The sequence below is a fragment of the Podarcis tiliguerta genome, assembly GCF_965153285.1.
Source record: "Podarcis tiliguerta genome assembly, chromosome: 8".
Lineage (NCBI taxonomy): Eukaryota > Metazoa > Chordata > Lepidosauria > Squamata > Lacertidae > Podarcis > Podarcis tiliguerta.
Window position 1 is genome coordinate 78,474,593 of NC_139541.1, and position 14,277 is coordinate 78,488,869.

The 14,277-nt window shown below is 47.9% G+C and overlaps 1 protein-coding gene across 1 annotated transcript in view; it reads left to right on the top strand.

Annotated features, from left to right (window-relative positions):
- The first annotated feature begins 1,697 nt into the window (after positions 1-1,697).
- CCDC97 (coiled-coil domain containing 97) overlaps positions 1,698-14,277 on the top strand; it is a 20,183-nt gene continuing 7,603 nt past the window's right edge. The window contains exons 1-4 of the mRNA XM_083453489.1: positions 1,698-1,856; positions 3,006-3,962; positions 8,527-8,775; positions 12,238-12,367. Of these exons, the coding sequence (XP_083309615.1) occupies positions 1,814-1,856; positions 3,006-3,962; positions 8,527-8,775; positions 12,238-12,367 (1,379 nt within the window). The 5' untranslated portion in view covers positions 1,698-1,813. The remainder of the gene's footprint in view (positions 1,857-3,005; positions 3,963-8,526; positions 8,776-12,237; positions 12,368-14,277) is intronic.

The window sequence follows — 14,277 nt, forward strand, 5'->3', positions numbered from 1 at the left end:
TCACCACCACTCCCCGGGCTCTGAGCCTTCTTCCTTTGGGGGTTTCCCAGTTTGTTCCTCCCACCATCCCTCTACATCCGTCCATGACAGCCCCCCTGTCCAAAATACCCAGGGTGATCTTGAGATGGAGAATGGAATCAAGGATGCACCCAAAGGAGGAAGTGTTGCAGTAATGGGTGACTTCAGTTCCCCTCACATCACTGGGGACAACTGTGTTCCAGTCACAACGTAGAGGTAAAAATTCTAGATATCCTGAGCTGTTGTTATTAAACAAAGGTATGAATTGCTACACAGCAGGAAGCCGAAGTGGAATACTTCGAGTTACATACGCTTCAGATTACATACACTTCAGGTTACAGACTCCGCTAACCCAGAAATAGTGCTTCAGGTTAAGAACTTTGCTTCAGGATGAGAACAGTAATTGTGCAGCAGCAGCAAGAGGCCCCATTAGCTAAAGTGGTGCTTCAGGTTAAGAACAGTTTCAGGTTAAGTACGGACCTCTGGAACGAATTAAGTACTTAACCCGAGGTACCACTGTGCCAGACAAAATGAGACTACAGTTGTGCTTTGGTTTCTGAACGTTTAGGAAGTTGAATGGACTTCCGGAACGGATTTCGTTCGACTTCCAAGGTACAACTGTATTGTAAAATGCAAGCTCTAAAAACAATAAAAGCAGCTGAATGAACTAAATCCCTACAAACTCCAAAACAGCAAAACAGTTCCTTCAAATGTAAAATTGATATTCTGTAAACGGCTGGGTCCTACTCGTCAGAGGAAGCCTTCTGAAACAAAAATGTATTCCGTAGGTGCCTAAACATCATGAAGGTCGACACCTGCCTGATTTTGTTGGTAACTGAATCTAGAGAGCTGGAGCTGCAGCACTAAAAACTTTCTAGTACAGGCTCAGTGCTCCCCTGGGCGTATGGTTCTCCCAGCGCTGCCTCATCTGAGTAGTGCAGCGGCAGGGCAGGGAAATAATTTCCCAGCCAGCGGCCAAACCTGGGACCTGCTGCATGCAATCACATGCTCTACCTCCAAGCTAAGACCGTTCACAGCTTCCTGCCATAGAAATTGTCTTGCTGACAAGGGGGCATTGGGTATTGAAGCCCAATATTTCCTCAATTTCCTATTATTATTTTCTTGAAAAGTTGCAGCTCGCCTTCCCTTATTTCCTTCCCTTATTTAATTTATTAAATTTGTTAGTTGCTTTATCTTGCAACCCAAAAGCACCAGGAGCTTCCCTCACTACGAGAAGTGAGGTTACAGGGAACCAGGGCCTTCTTGGTGGTGGCGCCTGCACTGTGGAACGCCCTCCCACCAGATGTTAAGGAAACATCTGAGGGCAGCCCTGTTTAGGGAAGTTTTTAATGTCGGATGTTTTATTGCTTTTTAAAAATTATTATTAATTCTGTTGGGAGCTGCCCAGAGTGGCTGGGGAAACCCAGCCGGATGGGCGAGATAATAATAATAATAATAATAATAATAATAATAATAATAATAATAATAATTGTCAAAGCTGACCAGAGTGGCTGGGACAACCCAGTCAGATGGGCAGGGTAAAACTAACCTAACCTAACCTAACCTAACAAACACAACACAACACAGCCCACTTTTGCGAGGGTTCTTCTTCCCTTAAAAGAAATGCGCTTCGAACCCTCGCCCTGTGGGGTGGAATTCTCCCCGGAACCAAAGCCTCTCGGCGCCGCGGAGGAGGATCCCATTCTCTGGCGCATCGCCGGAACCGGAAGTTCCCGCTAGCTGGTGTTTAGGCATCGGTTCGCCTTCCCCCGCCATCGGAGACGGGTGTCGCGGCATGGAGGCAGGAGGGGCCGAGCCCCCAGAGCCGCCTTCTCCAGGTGAGCGCCCCCGTTCCAGCGCACTGAGGACGGGGCGGAGGCGGTGTTGCACTCAAATGGGCCCCCACGCCCCTTGCCTTCCTCTTCTTGCTCCCTGATTCCCCCACCCGCCTCAGTTCTTCTTTCTCCCCACTTTTCTGTCTTCTCTTCTTCTCCCCTGAGTGGCGGGGGAGAGTCCTAGTCTCTGGAGAGAAGGGAGGAGAAAGTGCGGGAAGGCGGTGATTTGGAGGAGAACTTCATCTGGGCAAAGGTGAATTCGCAGAGGTGCAGAAAGCTTATTCTCCACATGAAAGGACAGTATGCACGAGCCTTTGGGCTGCCATCCTTTTTATTGTGCGATCCTTATGAGAGAGAGAGAAGGGTCTTTATTTGCATCATCCACTAGCCATAGCAATGAAATGCAATGCTTGGGCTGTAAGACACCGTTCACCCCCTTCAGTGATCTTGGATGCCCTCCAACATTTCTCTGATGAAAACAGGGTCATCCTATTCCAGGGATCAGCAAACTTTTTCAGCAGGGGGCCAGTCCACTGTCCCTCAGACCTTTTGGGAGGCCTGACTATATTTGCGGGGGGGAATTGAACGAATTCCTATGCCCCACAAAAACCCGGAGATGCATTTTAAATGAAAGCACACATTCTACTCATGTAAAAACACGCTGATTCCTGGACCGTCCACGGGCCGGATTGAGAATGCAATTGGGCCAGATCCTGCCCCCGGGCCTTAGTTTGCCTACCCCTGTGGACCTATTCCATCATAACGACAATGATGATGGTAGTAATTTTATTATTTGTACCTCTGCCCATCTGACTTGGTTGCCCCAGCCACTCTGGGCTGCTTCCAACATATAGATTAGAAACAAAAAACAAAACATTAAATGTTAAAAAACTTCTCCAGGGCTGCCTTCAGGTGTCTTCTAAAGGTTGTATAGTGACCTATCTCCTTGTCTCGGGGGTCGCGTAACTCCACATCCTCTAACATTTCTCCGCTGAAAATAGGGAAAAGCGGGGCATTCTGGGGTCAAATCAGAAACCAGGACGGCTTCAGTAAATCCGGGACTGTCCCTGGAAAATAGGGACACTTGGAGGGTCTGAATGATGTGTGGTAGCAGTTTCACTGATACTATTTGGAATTTCTCTGTCTTTCCAGTCGTCGGCTCCCGAGCTGATGTAGAGGAAGGCAGCCCAGACAGAGGGATGCTTGAAAGCGGTCTTCCGGACAACATTGAGGCTGCAAAGCCACTGGACTCTGCAGAAGAGATGGTGGGAATCCTAGCACCCGCAGACTGCCTCCCGAAGGACAGCGGTGCTCCCAGTGAGGCTTTACAAATGGTCCACAGGGGGGAACAGAAGCCGGATGCTTCAGGTGGTAGTGGCTGTAGCGTGACTAAGAGCTCTCCGCTGCGCCGGCCTCTCTGGGGAGAAGAGATGTCAGGGGTCCCAAACCCACAAAGCTCCCCGTTGAACTGGAATGGGGCATCTAAAGCACCAGGAAGTCGTCGGGAAGAGCCCTCGTGGAACCCTGGTTCCAGCCTTCCTAGTGGGACGCACGAGGCCATCAGTGCCTTTCTTTCCTCCTGCTGGAGTGAGTTGAAGACTGAACCCCCATCTGCAAATAACCCGAGCAAGCCATCTCAGCAGGGCAGCGGAGAATCAGAGGTTATGGCTACTGAAGACATGCCCCCTAATGGCGGGGAGGCCTCTGACACCAAACAGCCCCACTGGGGCGGCGGAAAGCCGGAGTCTGTGGGCTCCAATTCGTCGCCTGCTGGACCCGCAGAGGACGACGACCCTGCTGTCCTCGCCATGTTCCACGCCGTGGCCAACAGCCGCTTGCCTGTACGGAGCCAGCAAAAGGACGAGCCGGATTTCACGCCCGCGCAGAAGCTGGCTATCTTGCGGGATTTGTATCGCAGCAAGCCGCTGGTGTTCCTGGAGCGGTTCCGGACGGTCCTGCGAGAGGAACACCTGCCTTGCTTCCGCCACCTCTCCGGCAGCTATGAGGCGGACTTCTACTGTGCCGAAGTGCGCAGGGCCGGCCTGGGCAAGACGCGCCACACCCGGGTGCGGAACAAGCGCTACGCAGCCCTGCAGCAGCTCATCCAAGGTACTGGGCCTTCAGATCCTGGTTCCATTCTGGAAGGGATTAGATTACAGGGGTCAGCAAACTTTTCCAGCAGGGGGCCGGTCCGCTGTCCCTCAGACCTTGGGGGGGGGGGCGGACTATACAGTGGTACCTCAGGTTAAGAACTTAATTCGTTCTGGAGGTCCGTTCTTAACATGAAACTGTTCTTAACTGAGGTACCACTTTAGCTAATGGGGCCTCCCGCTGCCACCGCTGCGCAATTTCTGTTCTCATCCTGAAGCATCCTGAAGTTCTTAACCCGAGGTACTATTTCTGTTTTTTGTTTTTTTAAAGATATTTATTATAGTTTTCAATATATTACAAAAATTAGAAAAAATAAAGAAGAATAAAAAGAAAACACAAAATAGAAACAGTTAAAAACAAATCAGTCTTTCCATATCTTATTTTTCATTTACTTATTTCCCTGACCTCCCCACACCTCCCTTTCTTGCATTCCAGTTCAATTGGTTAATTCAGCAAATCCTTTCCCTCTTTAATTTTATCTTATCTTTTATCTTAATGTATTATTTTAAATTATCACCTATTAACAATCCCTTTTTTCATATTCCTTAACATTGCTTCTAAAAAATCCCACTTAACTTCAATCCAGCATCATTCTAACATTTCATTAATTTTACAGTGTTTCTGTAAGTAGTCTTTAAATTTCTTCCAATCTTCTTCCACTGACTCTTCTCCCTGGTCTCGGATTCTGCTGGTCATTTCCGCCAATTCCATATAGTCCATCACCTTCATCTGCCATTCTTCCAGAGTGGGTCCGAGGTACTGTTTCTGGGTTAGCGGAATCTGTAACCTGAAGCATCTGTAACCTGAAGCATACATAACCCGAGGTACCACTGTATTTTGAGAAAAAAAATATCAATGTATTCCTATGCCCCACAAATAATCCAGACATGCATTTTAAATAAAAGCACACATTCTACTCATGTAAAAACACACTGATTCCCTGACCATCCACGGGCCGGATTTAGAAGGCGATTAGGCTGAATCCAGCCCACGGGTCTTAGTTTGCCTACCCATGGATTAGAATCATAGCATTGTGGACGGGAACACAGAGCTCCTCTAGTCCAGCCCACTAAATTCAGGAATCTTTTTGCTCAAACCCACAACCCTGAGATGAAGAGGCTCATGCTGTGCTGAATGTGCTGTGCTGAGCAGCATGACGTTGGCGGTGGGCAAGATAGAGCCAGGATCCCTGGTTTGGCCACTGATCTGTGGAACCCTTTCATCCTCTTCTTTCTCTCCTTCCTTTGGTTGCCTGGCTGCCAAAGAGCAGAGCAGGGGGGGGGGGGGCAGCATCTATGTTAGCCTAGCGGAGAAACAAGGGAAGTTGAGCTGTGAGAGGGAGAAGAGAGGGTCTCAGAGGAGCTGCTGCTTCCCTGAGGCCCAGAGTTCGGCCTTTGCTCCCGTCCTGCACCCAGCATCCCAAAATCCAGGAGAGGCCTTTCATGGAGCTTGGAACACTTTGCTCTGAGCCATACCTTCTTAGGCAGGAGTGGGAAGCCCAACTTCCACCAACCTCAGCCAGCATGAGGGAAGATGGGGGAATTGTGATCATTCATATTGTTTATGAAATATCTTCATCTCAAGATCTCACACAGAAAAAAAAGTAATAAATAAATAAAAACATGCAGTAGAAACAAGAAAAAGGGGAACCCCTCTCCCACAAGCACTTTTTCTTGTTAGATCATTTTTATTAATTTTTCCAATAAAAGACATCCAATTAACATATCAAATCATAATCCAATAAAGAAACTAAAATAAAAAAGGTCAAATTATCTTCCGAATTGTAATTTTAATTTTTACGACTTCCCACAGTCTGAACCTTGAAGCATGTCCAAATCTCAACTTTGCCTCTCATCGATATTTCCACATCTCAATTTTAACTCTCCAAACTTCTTTGTCTCTGGCTCTGCGATCCTCAGTCATGTCAGAAAATATATAACCTTTCATCCGTCGAATACAGCTTTATTGTGTACAGTGGTACCTCAGGTTAAGTACTTAATTCGTTCCGGAGGTCCGTTCTTAACCTGAAACTGTTTTTAACCTGAAGCACCACTTTAGCTAATGGGGCCTCCTGCTGCTGCCGCGCCGCCGGAGTCCAATTTCTGTTCTCATCCTGAAGCAAAGTTCTTAACCTGAAGCACTATTTCTGGGTTAGCAGAGTCTCTAACCTGAAGTGTATGTAATCCGAGGTACCACTGTAATATACTTTTCAGCTGCCTTTTTGCTGGCGCAGCTTCCTCTGGCTCCATTCCAATCCGGGCTGTTATCCATCCACAAGCACATTGTAATAGGAATCGGCCCTCCGGATATTCCTAGAAGGGACCCCGAGGGTCATCTAGCCCAACCCCCTGCAATGCAGGAATCTCAGCTAAAGCATCCATGGCAGATGTTGTTGGACTACAAGTCCCATCATCCCTGATCACTAGCCATGCTGGCTGGGGCCAGTGGTAGTTGGGATTCCAACAGCACCTGGAGGGCCACAGCCTCTCCACCCCTGCTCTAAGGTTTTGCAGGAGTAAAAAGAGTGGAAGGGGGAGATAGATGCTTTGGCGGCCATTATTTTGCTTTTTTTAATAATTAATTTTTATTCAATTTCCAATAAACATTCCATCCATATTTAACATTCGCCTTATACATATACATCTTTTGGACTTCCCTCAGCCTATCTGACAATTCTCCATACTATCACTACTACTCACATTTCTTAAATTTATATTGCACTTTACCACTCTTAATCTTATCCTTTCATTCAAACAACATTTCAGTCAGTCTTTTTCACAAAGCTTTTTGAAAACCAACAAGCGTTAGTTGCTCCTCACATACATTTTTGATATATTCTGTAAATTTATTCCAGTCCTCGGAAAATCTCTGATCTCGTTGGTTCCTTATTTTCCCAGTCAATTTGTCCATCTCTGCATATTCCATCAGATTCATTCTCCATTCTTCCCTAGTCGGCATTTCTTCCTGTTTCCATTTCTGGGCCATCAAAATTCTTGCTGCTGTCACAGCATACCTAAATAGTTTCACATCATTCTTTCTAATATCATTCCCTATTATTCCTAATAGAAATGCTTCTGGTTTCTTAATAAAGATATATTTCAACATTTTCTTCATCTCGTTATAAATCATTTCCCAGAAGCATTTCACTTTCTTACATTCCCACCACATATGATAAAATGTTCCCTCTTTTTCTTTACATTTCCAACAGGCGGCCATTATTTTGGGGGGTGGGGGGGGTGTACGTCACACAAACCTGTTAAGCAATGGATCCCTGACCTCTCCCATGCCCTACCGCACATGATGGGCTGGAGTGTGGGGAAGCACTGGTGCCCTCTGCCCCAGTTGTCATTCTCCCCACAGGAAGCTGCAGTAGCCTTGATCCCCTGAGCTCTGGCCTGCAGTTGTTGTTGTTGTTGTTGTTGTTGTTGTTGTTGTTGTTGTCCTATACTCTGCCAATCAGGCTGGGTTGCCCCTGCGACTCTGGGTGGCTTCCAACAAAAAACACAGGGAATCCCACGGCACCTCTTGGCAGATTTAGACTGATCCCTGTATTGTATAAATATACAGTGGTACCTTGGGTTACATACGCTTCAGGTTACATACACTTCAGGTTACACACTCCGCTAACCCAGAAATATTGTTTCAGGTTAAGAACTTTGCTTCAGGATAAGAACAGAAATTGTGTTCTGGTGGCGCAGTGGCAGCAGGAGGCCCCATTAGCTAAAGTGGTGCTTCAGGTTAAGAATAGTTTCAGATTAAGAACGGACCTCCGGAACGAATTAAGTACGTAACCAGAGATAACACTGTATAATTATCATCATATATACTCCTGATACTGAACACAATTATAAAACTTATATAGAAGAAATTTAAAACAGACTTCCAATTAATCTCACTGTACTTAATCTATCCATTACAGTGGTACCTCAGGTTAATTTGTTCCGGAGGTCCGATAAGAACCTGAAACTGTTCTTAACCTGAGGTACCACTTTAGCTAATGGGGCCTCCTGCTGCTGTCGCGCCACCGCTGCACGATTTCTGTTCTCATCCTGAAGCAAAGTTCTTAACCCGAGGTACTATTTCTGGGTTAGCGGAGCCTGTAACCTGAAGCGTATGTAACCCGAGGTACCACTGTATTACTTTTCTTGCATCTTACAGTGTGGTGGATTGTTTGATTCTTCTGTTATTTGTTTGTTTGATTGTATGTTTGTTTACTTGTATGTACGCCTGTTCTTTCATAAATGTATTTATTTTAAATTAATAAAGATATATTTTAAAAAAAGGAAATTCCACAACACCAAAGGACTGTTGCCAAGGAGTGTGGTGGAGTCTCCTTCTTTGGAGGTCTTTAAGCAGAGGCTTGACAACCATATGTCAGGAGTGCTCTGATGGTGTTTCCTGCTTGGCAGGGGGTTGGACTCGATGGCCCTTGTGGTCTCTTCCAACTCTATGATTCTATGATTCAAACATGGAAAGCTTCTCGAAACAAGCCCCATGCCTGCTTCTCTCTTGCCACCCGCAGGTGGGGAGTACTTCAGCGATGAGCAGATGCGCTGCCGGGAGCCCCTTCTTTACGAGCAGTACATCGGGCAGTACCTGAGCGACGAGGAGATGCAGGCGCTGGGCAGCGGCAAGCTGGAGGCCTCCTGCTCTCTCTCGGGCGTCCTCCTGGACTCCTACCAGGAGCAGGTCATCCAGCGGCGGCTGCAGGTCCAGCAGGAGCAGGAGGAGGCCTGCGAAGAGGAGGAAGAGGAAGACAGCGATGGTGGAGGTTGGTCAAGCAGAGGGGTAGGATCCAGCGGAGGGCGGGGAGACCTTCCCAGCTGGGGGAATAGCTAAGACTATGAAATCCGCTGCTCCAGGAGGTAGCGATGGCCTCCAAACTGGATGGCTTTAAAAGACGACTGGACACATTATTATTTTTTTACAAATTTATTTATTAGATTTTCCAATAAATTTACATTCACATAACATACTATGGGACGCGGGTGGCGCTGTGGGTTAAACCACAGAGCCTAGGGCTTGCCGATCAGAAGGTCGGCGGTTCGAATCCCCGCAACGGGGTGAGCTCCCGTTGCTCGGTCCCTGCTCCTGCCCACCTAGCAGTTCAAAAGCACGTCAAAGTGCAAGTAGATAAATGGTACCGCTCTGGCGGGAAGGTAAATGGTGTTTCTGTGTGCTGCTCTGGTTCGCCAGAAGCAGCTTAGTCATGCTGGCCACATGAGCTGGAAGCTGGACGCCGGCTCCTTCGGCCAATAAAGGGAGATGAGCGCCACAACCCTAGAGTCGGCCACGACTGGACCTAATGGTCAGCGGTCCCTTTACCTTTACCTAACAACATACTATATAGAAACAAGATTCCCAAGAGTCTCCTGGACTTCCCTCTTCCCCTTTGTGGGTCTTTTAATTAGTCCTTTCCTTCTGCATCTTTTATAATGATCCAAATTTTTGTAGCTCCATTATGTCCATTGTTACACTGCAAGTGTTATTGCAACCCCACTAACGATTTTAACTGTTTACAGTGGTTCTTAAGATAAATTGTAGATTTCCCCCATTCCTTATTAAAGTTTTGGTCCTCCTGATTTCTGATTCTTCTGGTCATTTTTGCCATTTCAGCATAGTTCATCAACTTGATCTGCCATTCTTCTCTGGCAGGGACTTTATCTTTTTTCCACCTCTGGGCTAATAATAATAATAATAATAATAATAATAATAATAATTTATTTATACTCTGCACTCCCCGACGAGAGCCGGGCTCAAGGCTGCTAACACCAGTAAAATTGCAGTAAAAACATAATAGGGAAAAAACCCCAATTCAAAATACAGGTTAAAATGCAATTTAAAACGCAGCCTCATTTTAAAAGTAGCCCATAGATCAAAAGCATAAGGGGGTGGGGGTGGGAGATAAGGGTCAGACTGAGTCCAAACCAAAGCCAGACGGAACAGCTCTGTCTTTCAGGCCCTGAAGAAAGATGTCAAGTCCCTCAGGGCCCTAGTCTCTTGTGACAGAGCGTTCCACCAAGTCGGGGCCAGTACTAAAAAGGCCCTGGCCCTAGTTGAGACCAATCTAACCACCTTGTGACTTGGGACCTCCAAAATGTTGTCATTTGTGGACCTTAAGGTCCTCCGTGGGGCATACCAGGAGAGGCGGTCCCGTAGGTACATGGGTCCTAGACCGCATAGGGCTTTAAAGGTCAAAACCAGCACCTTAAACCTGACCCTGTACTCCACCGGGAGCCAGTGCAGTTGGTAAAACACTGGATGAATGTGGTCCCGCGGCAAGGACCCCGTAAGGAGCCTCGCCATGGCTTTCTGCACCCGCTGGAGTTTCTGGGTCAGCTTCAAGGGCAGCCAGGCGTAGAGCGAGTTACAATAATCAAGCCTGGAGGTGACCGTCACATGGATCACTGTAGCATCCTTGCAGCCGTAGTCTCATACATACATTGTCTTTTCTGCTCCCTTGGGATTTCGGCTGGACAAATTCATGGAGGAGGGAGGCTATCAATGGCAACTGGCCCTGATGGCTATGCCCTGGCCTCACAGTTAAAGGCAGCAATGCTTCTGAACACTAGTTGCTGGAAATCACGGGAGGCGAAAGATCTCGGGTCCTGCTTGTGGCTTTCCCACAGGCATCTATCGTGAGAACGGGATGCTGGAATAGATTGGCCACTGGCCTGATCCAGCAAAGCTATTCTTATATTCGTATGGGGGCAGCATGCCAGGGGTGGGTGCCCAAGGCTAAAAGTGAGTGGGGCAACATGCGCAACACTCACCTTTACTTATTATTATTATTATTATTATCATCATTATTATTATTATCATCATCATTATTATTATTATTATTTATACCCCACCCATCTGGCTAGGTCTCCCCAGTCACTCTGGCCGGCTTCCAACAGAATATTAAAATACAATCGTCTATTAAACATTAAAAGCTTCCCTAAACAGGGCTGCCTTCAGATGTCTTCTAAAAGTCTGGTAGTTGTTTTTCTATTTGACATCTGGTGGGAGGAGGTTCCACAGGGCGGGTGCCACCACCGAGAAGGCCCTCTGCCTGGTTCCCTGGTTTCCTTTCTCCAAGGAAAGTCACAGGTTTCTGTATGCTCTCGCCCTGCCCCTTGTGAACATCTCTCCATCCTCCCTTCGGGCAAGGAAGAGGCATCAGCGCTGTCCAGGGACCCGTGCCAGGCGGGAAATGCAACTGAGGAGGGTCATTGAAGCGCATAGATAGGGATTGTGGCCTTGGTAGGCGTCTCAGGGGCCCTAGAGCAGGAGAGGCCTGGAGGTCTCATCCAGTGATTTGAGCAGCACAGCAGAAAATCCAGGGCTTTGGGAGGAAAAGCAAAAGCGCTTTTGACATGAGCATGAGGACTGGAGGACCGGTCTCTTGGGCTCATTTGGGTTCCCGAGAGATGGAGGTAGGATAACTGGCATCCTCTGGGCTGGGAATGTTGCTGTTTTTTAAGGGTGCAGGGAGGAAGGGTAGCTTATCTGCAGCTCCAGGAGGCTGTTGTAAACAAAAATCTGCCCTTTTCCCTTATGGGGTATCCAAGAGCCCATATAGAGTCCTTACCTAGGTTCCCTATTGGTAGGAGAGAATAACAGAGGCCAACCAGAGAATATTGAGAAGCAAAGCAGCTAGTAAGCTTGATCTTTATTGATCTGTTGCAACAGGGTGCTCCCCTCATCCGCAGGAGAGAGGAGGAACCCCGAAAAACGGCGTGCAAGGCCTTATAAAGACTTTTGAAATTGCCACCCTGTAGATCAAGACCACCCCCAGAAACATCACATACATCACAGAAGGGGTGTAACCTAAGACCACCCCTCAGATACATCACACCTACATCACAGAAAAGGCAGTCTAAAACAGAAATTTGAATATTGTTTATCTCCTGTCTGGCAGGTTACTTGATTGGATTGCCTGGGGAGCCTGGCCAGTCTTTTGTAGTGATAAATACTTAGTTCCTGGGCCAGGTCACAGGCTCACACCCTATTCATATCTTAAATGTGTCCTTAAGACAGGATTTGTGAGGAAAGAGACAATGGGGAGATTTCCCACTTTGACCTTGCAGAGAAAACATTTGGTCAGTTTAGGAATCAAAATGGTTCCAGGTTGGCCTTCCTGTGCTGATCTATGTACGTCCTTGTTTGGTACACTTGTGAACATTACCATATATATAAGACCTCAAAATTCCTATCACAAGGCTCACTGAGTCCCCTCTCCCCTCTCTAGACAAGGCCTCTGACCTGGACATGGAGGATTGGGTCCCTGAACAGGAGGAGAAGGCCTACCTGCGGGAAGAGTTCACCAGCCGCATGTACCAGCGCTTCCTCGACGGCAAGGATAGGGACTTCAACTACAGGTGAGGAATCAGGGTGGGACATCAGTAGGTAAGTCCTTTCACTCTTTGCTGTGGGCGTTTCTCTGTATCACTTTGGTGACGAGCCGTCGCCGCTGAAAAACACATGAATCCAAGGTTCTATTTCCAGCACCCTTCAACTAGTCTGGTGCATTCCAGGTGTTTGGGAACAGCTCCCATCGTTCGATGGAACAATGACTACAGCTGTAGAAATGGTTCTCATGCCCTTAGTTTATTTGAATGGGCGATCTTTTGTATGTTGCTGTACATTGACTCCCGGTGGAGTATCAGGTCAGGTTCAAGGTGCTGGTTTTGACCTTTAAAACCCTTTATGGCTTAGGGCCTCGTACTTACGGGACCGCCTCTCCTGGTATGACCCGCAGAGGACCTTAAGGTCCATGAATACTCATAGTTTAGAGGTCCCGGGCCCTAAGGAAGTCAGATTATCCTCCACCAGGGCCAGGGCCTTCTCAGTGATGGCCCCGACCTGGTGGAATGCTCTGTCCCATGAGACCAGGGCCCGGCAGGATTTAACTTCCTTCCACAGGGCTTGTAAGACAGAACTATTCCACCTGGATTTCAGTTTGAACCTGGCCTGATCTTTTATTCCCCTTCCTCCCCCCCCCCCCTTTTTATGAAGATTACCTGCTCTGGGATCCCACAGCTAATTCTCCCCTGATCTCCTCACTGGCCCAAATAGGACTAATTTAGCCAGCTAGCCCTGGTGATCATCTAATGTTTATTGGATGGATTTCCCCCCCTAAATTGATTTTTGATTTTATTGTTATTCACGTTTTATACCATATTTTATGCTGTTTTTTTGTTGCATCAATTAAGTGTTTTAAATTTGTTGTTAGCCGCCCTGAGCCTGGTTTTCTGAACCGGGAAGGGCGGGGTATAAATAAAAAATTATTATTATTATTATTACTACTACACTGGTTCAGTGATTTCTACCTGCGAAGTGGTTTATAAATGGACAAATAAAGAAACGAGACCATTCCTGGCCCAGCCAGCGTCTCACGTCTCGCATTGCACAGAACTCAGAGGTGGAGAGGGCTCCTCACTTCCACGCTGGATGAGACAGAGAGACCCAGGTCCCTCTTCCGTTACCCTGAACAACATTCCCGACCCACCCCAGTCCTGTGCCCTCCAAATGTTGCTGGACTCAAGCTCCCCATAAGGCACGACCAAGCTGGCCAGTGGTCAGGTGCGGTGGGAGTCGTCGTCCCAAACATCTGATGGGCTCCAGAACACGGAAGGGTGATCTAGAACATGCAGAGAGTGTGGGGCAAGGGAGAGGGGCATTCTCTTCTTGCTAGGTTTGGAGCAGGAGCAGCCAATGTTGCGAGACTCCAAATCCCATCAGGCCCCCGTGGTCAGGGATGATGGGATTTGTAGTCCAATAGTGGGTGGAGAGCACAGATTGGCCACTCCTGCTTTGGAAGCTCCCACCGCTCTGGGCTTTGGAGACTCTGAGGAGCAGTGACGATCTTGCATTGCTTCCCCTCTGCCTTACACTCCCTGGACACGCCGGGGGCCTTGTGGGGGCATGCTGAGCAGCAGCCACAGATTGTGGCTGGCTCCGTGGGTCAACCAAAGCTTGCGGATCCCTCTCCCTCCCACAGAGCAAGCTGGTTCCTCGGTGCCAGCTCCACAGACCTGCAGCCGCTTCCGGGTTTGTCAGTTTAAACCCGTGCCTTTCCTCCCTCCAGACGGCCGATGACCAGTCCCAGGGAGTGACATTCCCTTCCTTACTCCTCTTTAGCAACTGGGAAGTGGGGAGCTCAGGAGCTCAGGAGTGGTGGGGTGCGGAAGATGCTGCAGGCATCACGGACCATCCACTGCCAGAGACCTCCAAGACAACTCACCCTGCACTCCAGTGCCATTCTGATCCCTATCGGTGGAGACACCCA